At 50.9% G+C, this 17681-nt stretch overlaps 6 protein-coding genes across 6 annotated transcripts; 4 read left to right on the forward strand and 2 right to left on the reverse strand.

Moving 5' to 3' along the window:
• The first annotated feature begins 362 nt into the window (after positions 1-362).
• On the forward strand, positions 363-2359 carry M430DRAFT_136699 (hypothetical protein). The gene is made up of 7 exons (XM_024862477.1): positions 363-670; positions 737-827; positions 900-1484; positions 1574-1787; positions 1858-1916; positions 1989-2015; positions 2103-2359. Exons 1-7 carry the CDS (start codon positions 387-389, stop codon positions 2316-2318), a joined length of 1476 nt encoding a protein of 491 aa, XP_024722106.1. The 5' UTR covers positions 363-386; the 3' UTR covers positions 2319-2359.
• Positions 2360-2794: 435 nt separating this feature from the next.
• M430DRAFT_57346 (hypothetical protein) lies at positions 2795-4409 on the reverse strand (the record flags this gene model as incomplete). The annotated part of the gene is made up of 4 exons (XM_024868668.1): positions 3885-4409; positions 3673-3802; positions 3128-3609; positions 2795-3065 (listed from the first exon to the last, which is right to left on the reverse strand). The coding sequence occupies exons 1-4, from the start codon at positions 3989-3991 to the stop codon at positions 2795-2797; spliced, it is 990 nt and encodes a 329-aa protein (XP_024722107.1). The 5' UTR covers positions 3992-4409.
• Positions 4410-4774: 365 nt separating this feature from the next.
• On the reverse strand, positions 4775-5695 carry M430DRAFT_98951 (hypothetical protein; the record flags this gene model as incomplete). Its single annotated transcript, XM_024870154.1, has 3 exons — positions 4775-5120; positions 5188-5448; positions 5517-5695. 3 exons carry the CDS (start codon positions 5693-5695, stop codon positions 4775-4777), a joined length of 786 nt encoding a protein of 261 aa, XP_024722108.1.
• A 1792-nt stretch (positions 5696-7487) lies between these two features.
• Positions 7488-8469, forward strand: M430DRAFT_49136 (hypothetical protein; the record flags this gene model as incomplete). The annotated part of the gene is made up of 3 exons (XM_024868044.1): positions 7488-7525; positions 7693-7909; positions 7975-8469. The coding sequence occupies 3 exons, from the start codon at positions 7488-7490 to the stop codon at positions 8467-8469; spliced, it is 750 nt and encodes a 249-aa protein (XP_024722109.1).
• Positions 8470-10495: 2026 nt separating this feature from the next.
• Positions 10496-12831, forward strand: M430DRAFT_136711 (hypothetical protein; the record flags this gene model as incomplete). Its single annotated transcript, XM_024862478.1, has 4 exons — positions 10496-10738; positions 10805-10949; positions 11011-12588; positions 12643-12831. Exons 1-4 carry the CDS (start codon positions 10731-10733, stop codon positions 12829-12831), a joined length of 1920 nt encoding a protein of 639 aa, XP_024722110.1. The 5' UTR covers positions 10496-10730.
• A 389-nt stretch (positions 12832-13220) lies between these two features.
• M430DRAFT_57350 (hypothetical protein) lies at positions 13221-16850 on the forward strand. Its single transcript, XM_024868669.1, has 7 exons — positions 13221-13623; positions 13697-13755; positions 13835-14638; positions 14691-15863; positions 15987-16230; positions 16278-16386; positions 16440-16850. Exons 1-7 carry the CDS (start codon positions 13584-13586, stop codon positions 16624-16626), a joined length of 2616 nt encoding a protein of 871 aa, XP_024722111.1. The 5' UTR covers positions 13221-13583; the 3' UTR covers positions 16627-16850.
• Positions 16851-17681: the final 831 nt, after the last annotated feature.

Consider the following 17681-nt stretch of genomic DNA (forward strand, 5'->3'; position numbering starts at 1 on the left):
CTGCCAAGGTCAACCGTCTTTCTCTGCCTTTCAACTGATGAATATTTCCGCGCTCCAGACCTCGCTCCGTATCTCGATTTTTCTCGAATATGATAAGCCCTGAACGGGTTGGAGATACAGGCACTTTACTTTCTTTCATCCCATCTTGCGTGTACCCTGGTCCTTCTACCTACGTACATACCTAGTCGACGTCGTGAGAGCCCCATATTAAGGTGTGCTCGAGCCAGCTTCATTTTTCAAAATCTCATATACATACTAGCTAGCCATGTTCTTTTTCTATATCTTGAGTTCCAGACCAAGTGGGTGTGTACGGGCTTGAGACACAGGTTTCCTTCTGTTTCTTTCCTGTTAGCAAAGTGATCCTATTCCATCCATCACCGCCCAGCATGTCAGGAGAGAAGCAGCAGCAGCAGGCCTCCGAGACCTCCCTCTCAGATGATGGAGATATCCAGACATCGCTGGAGAGCGGCGGCGTCTCTCTCAAGCGCGCGCATCGCAAACTCGACAAGCGCCTGCTCCTCTGGTATTCTTTCGTCTACCTTATCATGCGCATTCACGTGTCCAACATCTCCAACACGGCCATCATCAACCTTGAGCAGGGCACTGGTATCAAGAAGCAGCTGGGCAATCTGAATAGTGAGCAGTGGGCGTGGGTGCTGAGCATTTTCTAGTACGTTCTCGACACTCTTTGAGCTTGCTTGGGTTGGAAAATAAGGGATTAACGTGTGTGCAAAAGTTACCCCTATTTGTTCTTCGAGCCGCTCGCGACGCTGATGTTGAAGAAGTTTACGCCCTCAGTTTGGATGTGTCGGATTATGCTTACGTGGGTACGTATGCATCGCACACTCCCCCCTACCCTTCTCCTTCAGCGATGCGAAGAGAGTGCTGACGGGCCCCAGGGAATCATCTCCATGTGTCAAGGAGCAACGCAGAACTACGCCGGCATCCTCGCCTGTCGATTCTTCCTCGGCTTAGCAGAGGCCGGCTTCTACCCAGGCGTGCTCTACCATCTGAGTTTCTGGTACGCGCCCAACAAGCTATCGCTGCGCATTGCCTTCTTCTACGCCTCTGGCATGTTCTCCGGGACTATCAGCGGCCTGCTAGCCTACGCCATCTCATTCATGAACGGAGCGGGCGGCTTGGCCGGCTGGAGATGGGTGTTCATCCTTGAGGGCTTACCAGCAGTGCTCTGCTCCTTCGTGACCTACTTCTTCCTGCCCAACTACCCGGAGACCGAGAAGTTCCTCACCCCTGAGGAGAAAGCTGCCATTCTCGCCGACCTCCCGACCGAAGCTCCAAGCATGAATGCGAAGACCTTCAACGCCGCGCAGCTCAAGGAGCTCTTTGTCGATCCGACTTTAATCACTTTCCTCTTGATTTGGATCCTGCATGGGATTGGGGGCTTTGGAATCTCGTTCGTGCTGCCAACTGTCATATACGAGCTTGGGATGACAGACACCGCGAGATCACAACTTATGACGATGGTACGAGGCCTCTCATCCCTTCTGCGCCTTTCCGTCCCGAGCCCCAAAAAACCACCAACAAGAATAATATATCACTAACCTCCTCCCAGCCCCCTTACTCACTCGTCTTCTTCATCCTCATGACCCTCGGCTACCTAATCCACACCAAACGTCTAAACCTATGGATTGCCGGCCTCGGAATCGAGATTGCGCAGATCATATGCTATATACTGCTCATGACGGTGAAGAACAGCGTAGCCAAGTATATCTTCGTCATGATCGCCACTGCTGCTTCTCAGTCTTTCTTCCCTATTATCTGGCCTGGTATGTTTACCTTCCTTGGATTTCGAGGGGGGAGGGGAATAAGGTAGATAGCTAACGGAAGAATAAATAGAGCGTATTCGAGTCGCCCACGGAACTACCACGGCTGGTATCGCTATCGGAATGACAAATGTAAATAACTACCTTTCATATCCCCCGTATCTTCCCTATATCCATATATAATACTAACTTATCTTGACATAGGCCGCAGCGCAACTAATGGGCATAGTTGTACGTTCCCCCATCTCCCCCTCTCCCTCTCCCTATCAAAAATGTTTAAAAGTACGAAATCTAACCCCCTCTCTTTCTCTCTCACAGGGCCCTCAAATCTACCAATCCAAATTCGGACCAACCTACAGAGTCAGCTACGGCTGCTCGGTAGGTCTCCTAGTCGGCTGTATCCTGATGATTATAAGCACTTGGTATCTCGTGTGGAGGCGTGATCTGAAACAGAAGCAGAAAGAACGAGAAGAGCTTGGTTCGGCAGATGTTGTGAATGTGAATGTGAATGTCGAGGATGGGAAGACAGCGTGAGGCGATTTAATGTTATGTCAGCTAGATATGGGAGAGCGTAGGTATGAATTAATAATATATATATGTATATGTGTATATGATGATCTATTTTTGCAGAGAGGGCGTGCTTTCTGCATGTACTTTCTGGACTGGAATATAGAAACATTTTGAGAGAAAAGGGGGATGGATGGATGGATGGTGTGTAGGGAATTCTGAACGTATACAGAGAGAGGAAGAAAAGAAAAGAAAAGCGTAATGGACTTGGTATATACCTATATACCCCCTACATGCCGCACCTTTCTTTCCTGATAAACCCCCCTATTAACAGCAAAGGGGCACACACACACACACACACACGTATCAGAAGCCCAGTACCACACAACAACAGCAGCCAAGTCATGCGAGTATTCATATCTTTCTTTCACATAATATATATAATTTTTCATTTTTCCATCTTCTCAATCCATTCCCTTCCTTACCCAAAAAAAATTACCTACCTAATCAACATCCGGCACGGGCAAGTGATTCAATAATTTCACCTTCCTGCCCAACTGCTGCATGGCCTTCAACGCATTATCATCACGCAGCTTCTCCGTCTCTTTATCGCTCACGAGCACGAAATCATGTTTTAGGTATTTGGTGCCTTCGGGGACGCCGTATTTGGCGGCGATGTCGGCGGGCGCGGGCACGAACTCGACGATTAGGGAGTTTTTGACGCCGAAGACTGCGTCGGAGGTTTCGTAGGGGTCGCCGCGGAGGTAGAGCGCCCTGGAAGCGGGGGGTTAGTTTTTGAGGTTTTTGGGGGGGAGGGGAGGGAAAGGGGGAAATACGTAATCAAATGATCCCAGCCCTCCTTCTCGAACATAAAATGCATATGCGCGGGTCTCCAAGGATGTCTCTTCAACAACTTCAACAGCTGACCCACAGGTCCATCATGCGGAATGGGATACGGCACAGGGACGATGGCCTTGAACCAGAACTCGCCATTCTTGTCCGACTTCATGATACATCGGCCATCGGGCCCCGTCCGGTCCGCATGCTGCACATCGTAATGGCCCGTGGAATCCGTCTCCCAGATGTCGACTTTCACGCCTTCGATCGGGTTCCCGGCGGGGTCTTTGACCGTGCAGACTACGATGCAGGGCTCGCCTTGAGGGTCCGAGGACATGCCCGAGCCGGAGCTGATCTCTTCGGCTTCGTGCGTGTGGAAGGGCCCGAGCACTGATCCTTCGGTGGTTCCGGGCAATTTGGGGTGGTCGATGGCGTCGACTAGGAGACTGAGTCCGAGGATGTCGGAGAGGAGGATGTATTCCTATGATTGATTGATATGTTGGTCGTGGGGAAATCGGAGGAGGGAGAGAGAGGGAAAACTTACATGTCTCACGTCGGTAGTGATCTGGCCTACCTTGACCAGGAAGTTGAGAGCAGTCATCCATTCCTTGGTGCTTAATCTGGTTTCCCGCGCGAAGTTGTGGAGATGCGTAACTAGTCGTTCCATGAGGTATCTGGAGAAAGCAGAGGGTCAATATGTTTTTTTCCCGGAATCACCGCAGCATGGGGGAGCAGCGCAATTGCAGATTCACTTACGTGAGGCGGGGATCATCTCCTTGGGAGTTTATGGTGATGGTGTTCTCGGTGATATTGTCGATGTTCAGGTCCTTCATAGGAGGGATCTTGACTTTTGTTGGGTCCATCTTGGCGGGATTGTGCTGCGCGCTCTCTCGAAGTGTTCGAAGAATGGAAGAATGGAGATAGATGATGGTCGAGGGAAAGAAGAGGGAGATGTAGAGACAGAAATATAGAAATATAAGAGGGGAGGAGGGGTAATGCGGGGTATTAATCGAGTGAGATGTCTATCCTGCTCTATATACACACAGAGACTGTGAGATCCACGACGGAGAGATTTCGTCTGATATAAATTGCAGAATGGACAATGAATGGCCCGAGTCGCTGAAGATCCGGATGTTCTCAGTGGCCAAGAAGGTCAGATGGCAGGATCATTCGAGGGCGGGCAGGGCAAGGCGCGCAGACGGGTTCATTAGTAACTGATTGGAAAGGATTGGAAATGTTAAATGTTTTGCCGGTCGTACGTTGGGTGGAATGGTTCCTTAGCCCATCGTTGGCCCCGGATTCTAAGAACGGCAAACGATGGTTGGGGGGTATTCCGCCCCCGCAGAACATAGGATGGCTGGATGGCTGAATGGATGAAGACAATGGTTGAAGACAACACCCGGCTATCCTTCATGCTTCAACTCTCAAGTCCCCGACTACTTTGGCGCAGAGGCAGTATCCTCCTTAATCGCATTGTAGTTGTGGAATTGCCTGCTTGCCCATGTGCGCCGCTGGTCAGGGATCTTCATTGATGTCTAGCTTCCTCAATGCTCATATCCAAATGGGCTCTGCTCTGCATTGCTACGTAGAGCGTCTCTATCTATTCCTTCTATTCCCTCTATATGTTGACACACCCAGATATCCATTCAAGGCCTTCCCTCATAGGACGCCTTATGTTTCGATGCACCTTCCGCCTTCTCGACCATATCAACCATGAAGCTGCCTCCCAGCAAGATCGCCGGCTCATTCAGGTTGTGATGCTCGTAGCTCAGTGTCCCAACACCCCCGGCCTCCAGCAGGAACGTCGGGCCATCCCTCAACGTCTTCTGCACCCACCGCATAGCAAACGCTCTGAGGATATGTCCATGAGCTACAATTAACACATCTCCAGGCGGCGCCTCCCCCTTGGGTTTCCCAATGACGGGCGCATGATACTTGGTACGGATCTCATCGATAAGTCGGTCGACGCGCGCGGTGACTTGTTCCGGTGACCTAGACGTTCTGTTAGCAAAACGGGAAAGACGAGAGTATCAGACCTCCCAGAAAGATGAATACGTACTCTCCGCCTGGGCACCCATCCCTCCATATATCCCACGGCTCAAGCCCGGCCTTGCTCCTCATCTCCCTAATCTCAGCGCTGGTGATGCCCTCATAATCGCCGTAATCCCACTCCCTGATATCCTCTGTGATCTCCACCTTAGCATTTGTCTTGATTTCCTCTTCAGACAGCGTTGTTGTTTCCTCCCACGGCAGCCTCTCTCTGCAGCCGATTTCGAGAAGTTTGAAGGTGCGTTGGGCGCGGCGACGGGGCGAGACGTATCTGTGGTTACATGTAAGATAGATTGTAAGGGGAGAGGAGAGGAGAGGAGGGGGGAGCGGAACACGAACATATGCGCGAGATTTCGAGGGACGATTAATCGATCATCGCCAACCAGCGCGCGTCCAGTGGCTATGATCCTCTTCTCTCCATTCTCAGTGAGAGGCAGTTCAGTCGTGCCCGTATGTCGCCCATTCAGAGACCATGCTGTTTCGCCGTGACGGATCACGAAGACCCTTGGAGTTGCCATGCCCGCTTATCTGATCTCCGTTCCCTGCCCCTTTCTCGGATTGCAATTGGGTCGAACTTTTGTAATCTGATCTCTAAAGTCCTCGATTGGAAATACTCTACCAGGCGGTCCAGGTCGTTTGGTTTTCGTCTTTAATACTGTGCGAAGAGAGGAGTGATTACCTATCTGACAGAGCAGTGAGTGACGTATACATGCTGAACCCCTCTACGCCCAAATGCCCGACTGCGCAACGCACAACGCGAGAACGAACAATGGCAGAATTTACCTTTGAACAAAAGTGCAAATCCCCTCAATCAATGATTCTGTTGAAATCGACTACACAAGAAGAATTGAGAGAGGAAAGCAGAGAGAAATGGCAGATTCTCCCAGGGCTGCACTCCGCCCACGCCGCGCCATGATACTGCCGCGCCTAGCTCAGCATCTGCTGGAGCCATATGCGTCCCTTGCCTACCTTACCATATGTACCGACAACACCGCAGACGTGTAGACCTACTCAATAGGCTTGCTTTTCTATTGTGAGCTCTTGGTCTTCTACTTCCTCGACGACCTCGAATCCGGCGAGCGCCCGTGGAGACGGAATTACAATCTTCCAGCTGTTGCCGAAGAAGCGATAGAGAACTGGATGCGCTGAGGACAAGAGAAACGGAGATCGAACAGTGGAGAAGTTAGGGATAGTGAGGGCAAGAGGAATTCCACGGCTGAGTGCAAGAACGGACGTCAGAAGCCACAGGCATTGTGCTGGGCGAATCAATTATCGCTATTCCATACAGCAAGAACACCGCGATACTAGGTATATTCTAGTCGGAGGGGAAGGGAGGCAAGATGTCGGCAGCAGCACAACAGCAGAAAATCCGCAGATTTGTCTGGACGGGAGCAATATCTGCGGTTACGGCGATGGGAGCATGGTATGGCGCGGGACTAAAGACGCAGAGTGAGATAAAAGAGGTCTGTATCCCACTGTCTAGTGCTCTCCCGACCTCCTCTTTTGATAATCTTTCAGTTGAGTTGAGGAAAATGCTAATGGCAATATTCAGGAGATTGAGAAACGACGGGAAGCCACGCCGGCGGAAGTCATAGCAAAATTAGAGGAACAGAGAGGGGCTTTGGTTGCTAAGAGGATTGGGCTGGAGAGGAAGATACATGAGCTGGAGATGAGGATGAATGGGGCCACGAGGGAGGAGAGTATGCAGGGGATGGAGAGAAAGAGGTGAGAGACACTGGTTGTCTGATGGAATAATACACGCGGGTTGATGCTTTGGGCCTCATGCTGAGGGAGGGACATCTGGGAATACTCGATCCAGCATGCTCCTCAGAAACGCAAGGGGGATCTTGGCCTTCGAGTCAAGTCGATAGTGGAGGCAGTTGGAGGAATTGTATATCAATGACTGTATAACAGCATATTCACAATTACATGGGCCAGGCTCTACAACAAAGGATATCCTCGCAAGGACGAGTCAAAATACCAAAGAAAAAATAAGTCCGTCAACTCCAATTGTCTCGGTATGGCTTGAACCAAATGCAAGAAAGGCCCACCACGACAGTTCTCGGCCTGCGAGAGGTATTACAGCTGTCCCCGGAAATTTTCACAGAAATTCTCAACTCTATGCGGACGTGAGACAAGAGGGAGGTTCTTCAAAGTGCCCGACAAGTATCCGAGGCTACTGTAGCGGGAAAATCGACTCCCTACAAACTCTCCGACATAACATAAAGTACCTATATACATTTTGGTCTCCCCATTTCTCCCACACAAGAACATTCCTTCAGGATACTCTACATCTGAGAAACATCCAACATGACTGACTGGGCTGAAAAGAACCGCTCCCATTTTGAGTACGCCCCCGCTTTACCACGTCCAAAACTGCCTTTCTGTCAGCCTCGTAGTGCAAGGCTGCAAGGCTATCTCTCTATGTCCCTCCTCAGCAATCCCCTTTCTCCCTCTCTCCCTTCTCTCCTTTTCCCTTAGCAGTTCAGATCATACATCAGCTAACCCCAAGCAGTGAGCAAGCATCAACCTACAACAGCAAATTCCGCAACAGCATCGAGCAGATCACCCGAGCGATCCAAGAACGCCTCGACTTCATCGGCGTAGACTGGGTCGACCCCTCCTCCTCCTCCGAGGACGAAGCCGCCGCATCATCCTCCAAAGCCGCATCCCCAAAAGAAAAGTCCATCCGGCTTCTAGACTACGCATGCGGCACCGGCATGATTTCCCGGGTTTGCGCCCCCCCTTTTCTCCCCTCTCTCTCAAATCCTAACACTCACACCCCATATCTTCTTAGGCCCTAGCTCCCTACATAACCCAAAGCATCGGGATCGACATCTCATCCAGCATGGTTGAAGAATACAACAGCAGCGCTTCAAACCAAGGGCTCAGCGCCTCCGAGATGCGCGCCTTCGTGGGGGATCTGCTCTCCCCGATCCCCAGCCCCTCCCTCTCACCCCCCGAATTCCACGACTTCGACATCGCCGCCGTCGGGCTCGGATTCCACCACTTCACGGACCCGCGACTCGCAGCCTTGCGGCTCGCTGAGAGGTTGAAGAAGGGCGGCGTTCTGTTCATCGTGGATTTTCTGCCCCATGAACATGTGCATGGACATGCGGCTCACACCGTTGTGCATATGGGCTTCGAGGAGAAGGATATTAGAACCTGGTTTGAGGAGGCGGGCGTGGGTGCGGGCTTTAGGTATGAGGTGCTTGGGAAAGGTATGGTGGTTATGCATGATGGGAGGGAGCAGAAAAGGAGTCTGTTTATGGCGAGGGGGACGAAGATGTAGTGCTTGAAGAATTCACTTTTTGCCTATTGTTAAGTCTTTTGATCGAGTTATGTTGTGTTTGAATGAGATTATGAATGGATGTGGTGCTTGTTCAATCAAGTTATTAGTATCATAAGAGGAGAAGGGGCTTCTTTCCCCGCTATTAGCGTCAGTCGAGTTCAAGGTATCTTCGATCGAACAGTCTCTAAGGAATTATTGCAAGCGCAAGAGACGAGATTCTCGACATGTGAACTCATTGCATTGCCCTCTTTGCGCCACCAAGGATGAAAATGATGAATTGGCAGCTCAGATAACATTTCCATACAATGATATGTGGTTATTTATTCAGGGCTATCTATCATCACCCCCCTATTCTACGCTCTTTACGGATTTTCCTCAAACGTCCCAGGACGGAGACTGCAGAACCGGCTATTTTGAGGCCGTGTTTGTAGCAAATCTATCTACCAAACGCCGTTGCCCGTTGACTCTTTACAAACCAAATTACCACATCCTCGTCCTCCTCGTGAAACTTGACGCCCAGCCTCGTAGGCGTACCGTCTTTGGTCTCGAACCTTGCTCTGACCTGCACACTGAAGTGAGCTATGATCACTACTTTGAAGAGGAGCGTATCTTCGTTGATATGTTCCAGCGCCATCGCGTCGACCCGTCGAGGAAAACTTCTCACCGCCAGCTAGTCGTTAATCACGTCTAGAGTTAAGGTATCGTTCCATACGAAGGGTGTGTGTATAAACCAGCATATCCGGTCATGGTGCAGGACATTCATTTCCCCCTTTTTTTTCTTTTGAACTCTTCTGGGTTTATTCTATAGTAATCTAGTAAGGCATCGCCCTCTATAAAAGATAAACCTCGCATCACTTGCATCGTGTCCCTATGTCTATTCCACAGATTTAGCTACCCCATGCATGTACTCAGTCGGGTTGTAACTTTTCACTAAATCTGGAACAGCAAGCAACATTCTTCGACTTGTTCTGGCTGGTCAAATCGATCTCAGGCGTGCCATCCGCAGGGTGACTAACCCGATGCACAATACGATATGGTATCTTGGTTATGCTTTGCTAGAGCGAGATGGGAGCAGCAGACTAGAAAAGATAGCATCATCTCCGGCCTGTGAAGGGGCTGGAGTAACGAAAGCTGACCACTCTCACTCGAGGTAGCCAACTATTTTCTGACTGCAAGGAATCGATATAAAATAAGCTTGAACTATTAACCGCATGCCGGTTTGATATAAATGGTGCTGACGACTAACATAGACCTTTGTCTCGACTTCCAGAGACAGGAGTGAGGTGCCACGTCTTTGACAAGTTTCACATGGGAGAGAGGGAAGACAAATTCTAGCCTGGACAGCCTAGGGCATTCAGAACAAACATGTATATGTCGACTTCAGACAGGATTGTAGGGCAGAGGGAGAATGCTGCTCTTATAAATGCCCGACACCATCCTCCAGGTTGATGTCTGATAAGGGGCAGCTCGAAGCCAATATGATAGCTCAGAACTGGTGGATGCGGTGAGTGTCGTCGGGGCGGGACTATACTTTTCCAGAAGCATCACGTGATTTAATGCCGATGCAACCCGTGGCCGGTCCACATCCGATGCGTGGTGCTTACCTCAGCGCGGTGTTTGCTGTAGATCCGTTGCTGTCCGATGTTCGGCCTCAGGGCGTCGAGCCTCTGCGGTATCTACACGTGTGCCTACAGAGACCCAGTGTGTGCCTAATAAGGCAGGCAGCGCGGGAGATCCCTCTTCTCGGGAAGCACGTGGCGGCAAATTCTCATCGCTACGGAGCAGGCATATAACAGATATCATAGAATACCGATAACAGTACATGAAAATAGATAAAACTTCACCTATGATATCATGTATATATCATGGAAAATGTACGCGCTTGTCTCTCATTTACCATTTGGTTTCCTTCGGCCTTGGGCGAGGGGCGGCCGCTGAACCCCGCTATTTGTTATTCCAACGCCCCGCCATTTGCCTAAATGGTTTGACCTTCGGAGGGCGCGAAGGCAAATACACACAATTTTCAAATGACTCATTTTTCACAAGAAATCTCCCAATAAAAACATATCAGATATTTTGGTTCTTCGTTGATTCAAGCCTCGTGCATAGTTGACTCTTGCAAGGCTTCTTGGCTGCGCTCCTAAAAGGCCCATTTTACCGCCGTAGACGCCGGCCGAGATATACCTACGGTACTTGTATAATCACCTACCTCCCGTTGCCTTCACCCCCCCGTGAGAACCTTACCCCACCAATCAACCAAAATGCCCATGTAAGCCCACCCTTTGCACCTTGAGACGAATGCGAATGTGCCAGTACTGATGGTGGCGTGAACAAGGCTCAAGGATCCGTCAAAGAAGTACAAGCGCTTCGAGCCTTTGAAGCTTGAAAACCGGCAATGGCCGAACAAGACCATCGACAAGCCTCCACGATGGCTCTCGACCGATTTGCGCGATGGCAACCAGAGCTTGGTTGATCCCATGGTATGCCTCTCTTCAGTGGTCGTCCATTCGTCCAGGAGGGTGCTAACAGGTCGGACAACAGGACGGAGAACAAAAATGGAAATACTTCAAGATGTTGGTCGAATTAGGATACAAGGAAATCGAGGTCTCCTTCCCCTCAGCCTCGCAGACCGACTTCGACTTCACGCGCCGCCTCGTCGAGACCCCCGGAGCTGTCCCCGACGATGTGTGGCTCCAAGTCCTCTCTCCTTGCCGAGAGGAATTAATCAAGCGGACGGTTGAGTCTCTCAAGGGTGCCAAGAAGGCGCTTCTACATATCTACCTTGCGACGAGCGAGTGTTTCCGACGGATAGTGTTTGGAATGACGGAGGATCAGAACGTGGAGTTAGCGGTCAGATGCACAAAATACGCACGGTCGATTACGAAGGACGACCCCTCCCAAGCGGGCACAGAATGGGCCTTCGAATTCAGTCCCGAGACATTCTCAGATTCCCGACCAGAGTTTGTGATTAGGATATGCGAGGCCGTCAAGGAGGCTTGGGGCCCTACAGTCGAGAACCCCATCATCTTCAACCTTCCAGCCACGGTGGAGATGTCAACACCAAACGTCTATGCAGACCAGATTGAGTATTTCTGCACGCATATGACGGAGAGAGAAAAGATCTGTGTTTCCCTTCACCCCCACAATGACCGAGGGTGCGCGGTTGCGGCCGCCGAGCTGGCACAGATGGCTGGTGCGGATAGAGTAGAGGGATGCCTCTTCGGGAATGGAGAGAGAACGGGCAATGTTGATCTCGTTACCCTGGCTTTGAACCTCTACACACAAGGTATTCACCCCAATATCGACTTCTCGGATCTTAACAGAGTCGTCGATGTTGTGGAAGTGAGCAACAAGATCCCAGTCCATCCTCGAGCACCCTATGGAGGCTCCCTCGTCGTTTGCGCCTTCAGTGGTTCTCATCAAGACGCTATCAAGAAGGGATTCCAAGCACGCAAGCAAGCCGGAGCTACAGACGAGGACCATTGGCAGCTACCATACCTTCCTCTCGATCCTCAAGACATTGGCCGCACATACGAGGCCGTCATCCGGGTCAACTCACAGAGTGGCAAGGGTGGAGCAGCCTGGATCATTCTGCGGAATCTCGAGCTCGACCTTCCTCGCGGTCTTCAAATTGCGTTCAGCAAGATTGTTCAGAAACGAGCAGATGAAGTGGGCCGCGAGCTCCTCTCTACCGAGATCCAGGACTTGTTCGAACAAACTTATTTCCTCAAAGAGAACCCACGGTTTACATTAGTCGACTATAACATCACCACCGACCGCTCGGCGTCCCCTGCGCCCCCAGCACCGGGCAAGACGCAGGATACCAAGAACCTCAAGCGATGTTTCAAGGGCGTGATCGCGATCGATGGTCAGGAAGTTGAGTTGCAGGGTACTGGTAATGGGCCCATCTCCTCCTTGGCCAATGCCCTGGGCTCAGTGGGCATCCACCTCGAGGTTGCGGACTACAAAGAACACGCTATCGGAGGAGGCACAGATGTCAAGGCAGCAAGCTATATTGAGTGTTCGGCTGCCGGGTCAAGCGAGAAGGTCTGGGGTGTGGGTGTGCATGAGGATGTGGTGCAGAGTTCTTTGATTGCACTTCTGAGCGCTGCCAGCAACGTACGTCTGCATAACCCAAGCACACATAGAATAAAGGGGCTAACAGAGATACAGTTTGTCACCAGCAGATCCAGCACCCCCTTGTTGCTCAGGGGAAAACATGCGCGAGCCCCGAGCCAAGACCTTGACCTTAACGGAGCCCCTAAGACCGCGGATGGTGTTGCCATCCCCAAACCTAGTGCTCCGCCAAAGAGCGGACCAGACGCGGTGGGTGTCTTGGAGGCGAAGGCGAATGGGATGTGAGTGTAGAGAGAACAAAGAAGGCCTGGCGCTTGGATAGGTAGCCTTGGAGGGGTAGTTTTAGCTTCTTGTTAACCTTGCATGGTTGGGAGGGCTTAAAAGTCTTGTTTATATGAGTAAATAGGTACTTTACTACTTACGTCGCACGTTCTGGAATCAGCGTAGACCCTATTAAAGGTAAGGTAGGAAAGGGAGATGAAAAAAACCCCCGGATCTCCCATCTCCCCCAAAAACCGTGACGCGCGTCACGTGCCTCACCTCCAACCCGACCTTGCCCGATGCAGCGCTAGCGCCGTCTCTATCCCAGCAGCAGCGCGAATTGCTGAGTGGACGACTTTCTGAAAAACGATCGACCCTTTACATATCTCCCCTACTCTGTCCAAGTCTCCAAATCCCTCCCCCATAGACATCTTCTTTACGGTTCTTGATTCTTTACATTCATTTGCCTGTGGAGTCCGCCCCCCTCGCATCGTCTTGCTCTGTTGACCGTTTCGGCTTGTGCACTCTGCCCCGCAGCCTCGCACGGAGTTACGAGTGCAAGAGAGGCACTATCAACACGAAAGTCAATAAAACTTCCGCACAAGCGACCTTCCACCACAAACCTCTTTGACTCCCCCTTCTCGACCCCTCCCCCGTCTCTTTGCCCAGAGACACTCTCCATACTCTCTGCCACCAAAGCAAGCTCTCTGTAAGGCTCTTACCTAGGTACATTCCAGACGCACGAGACGCGCAGCAACGGCTGTGACACCGCGATCATGGACGTCAATCAGGTGTTATTGAATACCTTCTCAGCTGGTCAGTTCTCACATTACCAGCTCCAGCGAGGGCTATCAGCTGGCATAGATTGATCAACACTGACTGTGAACAGATGGTCCCACTCGAAATGCTGCTGAACAGCAACTCACACAAGCTGCTGAGACCAACTTCGTATGTTGCCTATGTTGCCCTACCCTGACCGCATCCCTTGGCCTGCGTAGCGCAGCCCTGCTAACCTCTGTCACTACAGTCCGGCTACCTAGTCACCCTCGTTCAAGAACTTGCCAACGAAGAAGCCCAAGGCTCGATCCGTGCCGCTGCTGGTATTGCGTTGAAGAACGCCTTCACTGCGCGCGAATATGCTCGGTTACGCCAATTACAGGAGAAGTGGATACAACAAGACCCCGACACCAAGAAACGGGTGAAGGATCTCTCACTCCAGGCCCTCGCCTCAACCAATGCTCAAGCTGGGCAAGCAGCTGCTCAGGTCGTCGCTTCAATAGCAGCCATCGAGCTGCCGCGCGATCAATGGCCCGAGCTTATGCAATGGCTGGTACGCAGTGTCGGCGATGGTGCTGACCATCTTAAGCAAGCTTCCTTGACCACAATCGGATTCATCTGTGAGAGTCAAGATGCAGAGCTCCGAAGTAGCCTGGTTCAACACTCTAATGCTATCTTGACTGCTGTTGTTCAAGGAGCCCGAAAAGAGGAGCCCAACCCCGAGGTTCGTCTGGCTGCCATCTATGCTCTTGGAGACTCCCTAGAGTTCGTAGATAGCAATTTCAAGAATGAGGGCGAGCGGAATTATATCATGCAGGTTGTCTGCGAGGCTACACAAGCTCCTGATACGCGGATACAACAGGGCGCTTTCGGGTGTCTCAACAGAATCATGGCTCTTTACTATGAGCTAATGCGCTTCTATATGGAGAAGGCTCTGTTTGGCCTCACTATCATGGGCATGAAGAGCGAGGAAGAGGATGTTGCCAAGCTCGCCGTGGAGTTCTGGAGCACTGTTTGCGAGGAGGAAATTGCCATTGAGGATGACAATTCACAGGTTCGTATTAAACCTACTCGCCTTTCTATAGTTGCTGACCCATCAATTACAGGTCGAGAGAGTTGATCAAATGCGACCTTTCTACCACTTCTGTCAGGTCGCGACTAATGAGGTCGTCCCAGTTCTCTTGACACTATTGACAAAGCAAGATGAGGATGCAGGTGATGACGAATATAACATCTCACGAGCTGCATATCAATGTCTGCAGCTTTACGCCCAGGCAGTTCGACAGATCATCATTCAGCCAGTTCTCTCGTTTGTTGAGGCCAACCTGCACCACGAGGACTGGCACCACCGAGATGCCGCTATCTCGGCATTCGGTGCCATCATGGAAGGTCCAGATGATAGCACTCTCGAGCCCATTGTCAAGCAGGCACTACCAGTAATCATCACCATGATGGATGACAAGGTCATCCAAGTCAAGGATTCCACGGCCTATGCTCTCGGACGCATTACCGAGGCCTGCTCAGAAGCTATCGACCCCCAGGTCCATCTACCACAACTGATCGCATCACTCTTTGCCGGTTTAATCAGCAGTCCGAAAATGGCTGGGTCATGCTGCTGGGCATTGATGAATCTTGCTGAGCGCTTCTCGGGCGAGATAGGATGCGAGGAGAACCCTCTCACACCTCACTTCAACGAGAGTATTACACGACTCCTCCAAGTCACCGAGAGAGGTGATGCTGATAACCAGCTTCGAACCGCTGCTTATGAAGTCCTTAACACCTTTGTCCAGAATGCGGCCAATGCCAGTCTTCCTGCTGTTGCATCCTTGTCAGATGTCATCATCAAGCGTTTGGAGGCCACCGTTCCTCTTCAAGCTCAGGTTGTCAGCGTCGAGGACAAGATCACCCTTGAGGAGATGCAGACCAGCTTAGCCAGCGTCCTCTTGGCCATCATCCAACGACTCGAGAAAGAGATTCAGCCCCAGGCTGACCGTATCATGACCGTTCTGTTGCAGATCCTTACCAATGCAGGTCCGAAGTCAAGTGTCCCTGAAGCTATCTTTGCAACTGTCAGCAGCTTGGCCAATGCTCTGGAAGAAGCCTTCTCTCCTTACATGGAAGCTTTCGTTCCCTTCCTCTACAATGCACTTGGCAACCAGGAGGAGCCCGGTCTCTGCTCGATGGCTATCGGCCTCGTCAGCGATATCACCCGTTCGATGGGCGAGCCTTGCCAACCATACTGCGATACATTTATGAACTATCTATTGAACAACTTGAGAGTACGTCATATTTTAACTTCTTACTTTACTCATCCCCCTTGGAACCTCTATTTGAATATGCCGGATCAAGCCCTTTTTCCTTGTTGTCCATATTTGAAGGATCGTCGCTTACATCAGACACAGAGTACGGCGCTTGCCAACCAGTTCAAGCCTGCTATCCTTCAATGCTTTGGGGACATTGCTGGGGCTATTGGCGGTCACTTTGAGACCTACCTTTCGGTTGTCGCCCAAGTCCTTCAACAGGCTGCCAGCGTTCAAGCTAGTCCAGATGGATCGTATGAGATGTTCGATTATGTCATCTCGTTGCGTGAAGGTATCATGGACGCTTGGGGTGGGATCATCGGCGCTATGAAGGCTGGCAACAAGAGTAAGTTATCCGTTCGTCGGAGGTACGGCGTGCTAATATCAATCCAGCTGCACTGCTTCAACCATACGTCGAATCGATCTTCCAACTTCTCAACATTGTCTGGCTTGACCCGAACAGAAGCGACGCGCTCATGCGCTCTTCTATGGGTGTGATCGGGTATATTTTCACAGTTCCTATAGATATTGTTCAGAAGTTCTAACGTCAAATAGTGATCTCGCCGATGCCTTCCCCAACGGCGAGTTCGCATCGTACTACCGCGCTGATTGGTTGACCGCCATGATCAAGGACACTCGTCAAAACCGTGAATACCAAGCCCGAACCATTGATACGGCTCGATGGGCACGCGAGCAGGTCAAGCGTCAAATTGGGGGCACCCAAGGCGTCCAACAAACATGATCGCTTCTTCGATCATTCGCGTCCAAGAATCCTATAACTTTTAATGTCCTTCCCCTAGGGCCGGCGCAACGTGAAGTTTACGCATAGAGCTTTACTGGATTATTGACGTCTTCATTTATCACTTCTGTTCTGTTACATCTTTGCCTGGCTTATCTTCGACTCTGCAGCAGGCCTTACCCTTGTTTTATTCTTTCCCCCTTCCTCCATCGTGGCGACCCCGGAACCTTCTAGCGATAAAGCGATAAACGATCCTCGGCGAAGTCGACCGTAGATCCGTCTGGGAATCATCGACACGACATAAATGTTTTGCACAGCACCTTACAGCACGTTTAGCACCGACAGCACCCTTGTATAAAAGTTTTCGACCCCTTACACCCCTTGTCACCACCCCGCGCCAATACCCCAGATATGCCCCTACGCTAGCGTTCACGTTTCCTTTTACGACGAAGAGAAGTCAGAGGAGGAGATTAGAGAGAGACGAGCACCAGAGGAGGACATAGTCATGCCACCTACCCTTCTTGTATTCCCCCGATCTAGGTGGAAATAGTAATGTAATAGCCCGCAACGAGCGACCGACTGGGTCCGTAGCGTGGCTGGTGGCTGGCTATAATCGCAAGGGAAGAAAGCACGGATCCGAGAGGAGATGGATCGCATGGAGAGAGGTTGTGGATAGATTCTGCGCGCGTGGCCACGGCCCCTGCATCAAGTGATGTGATGGGACCCCGTCACCGCATCGGACCTTTTTAGGGGAGTGTAGGGGAAACTATGGAAGGTTGTGGATATGATTGAGATGAATGAAATGTGATCCCTCCATGCTTATGCTTGCGTGCCTTTAATTATGTGATTGTGTGATTATCAACCCCCCTCCTTTCTTCCCTTATCCAACTATTATATTCCCTCCTATTTTCATTTTAGTTTCGATCTAAGAAAGAGGTAGACGTTGATGTCACTATTCACTGGATTGATTGTACACCTACGGAAAACAGAGATAGGTAAGGCACTATTAATATAAGCATGCACTGCTTAACTAGGTAGGTAGGTAACCTCGTTCGATT

The sequence above is a fragment of the Amorphotheca resinae genome (genome assembly GCF_003019875.1).
Source record: "Amorphotheca resinae ATCC 22711 unplaced genomic scaffold M430scaffold_4, whole genome shotgun sequence".
Taxonomy (NCBI): Eukaryota; Fungi; Ascomycota; class Leotiomycetes; order Helotiales; family Amorphothecaceae; genus Amorphotheca; species Amorphotheca resinae.

Coding starts and splice junctions, on each gene's coding strand:
- M430DRAFT_136699 (XM_024862477.1), top strand. CDS start 387: ATGTCAGGAGAGAAGCAGCAGCAGCAGGCCTCCGAGACCTCCCTCTCA. Junction 828..899: donor GTCGGATTATGCTTACGTGG/GTACGTATGCAT, acceptor GACGGGCCCCAG/GGAATCATCTCCATGTGTCA. Junction 1,917..1,988: donor TCGCTATCGGAATGACAAAT/GTAAATAACTAC, acceptor ATCTTGACATAG/GCCGCAGCGCAACTAATGGG.
- M430DRAFT_57350 (XM_024868669.1), top strand. CDS start 13,584: ATGGACGTCAATCAGGTGTTATTGAATACCTTCTCAGCTG. Junction 14,639..14,690: donor TTGAGGATGACAATTCACAG/GTTCGTATTAAA, acceptor CATCAATTACAG/GTCGAGAGAGTTGATCAAAT. Junction 16,387..16,439: donor TCTTCTATGGGTGTGATCGG/GTATATTTTCAC, acceptor AACGTCAAATAG/TGATCTCGCCGATGCCTTCC.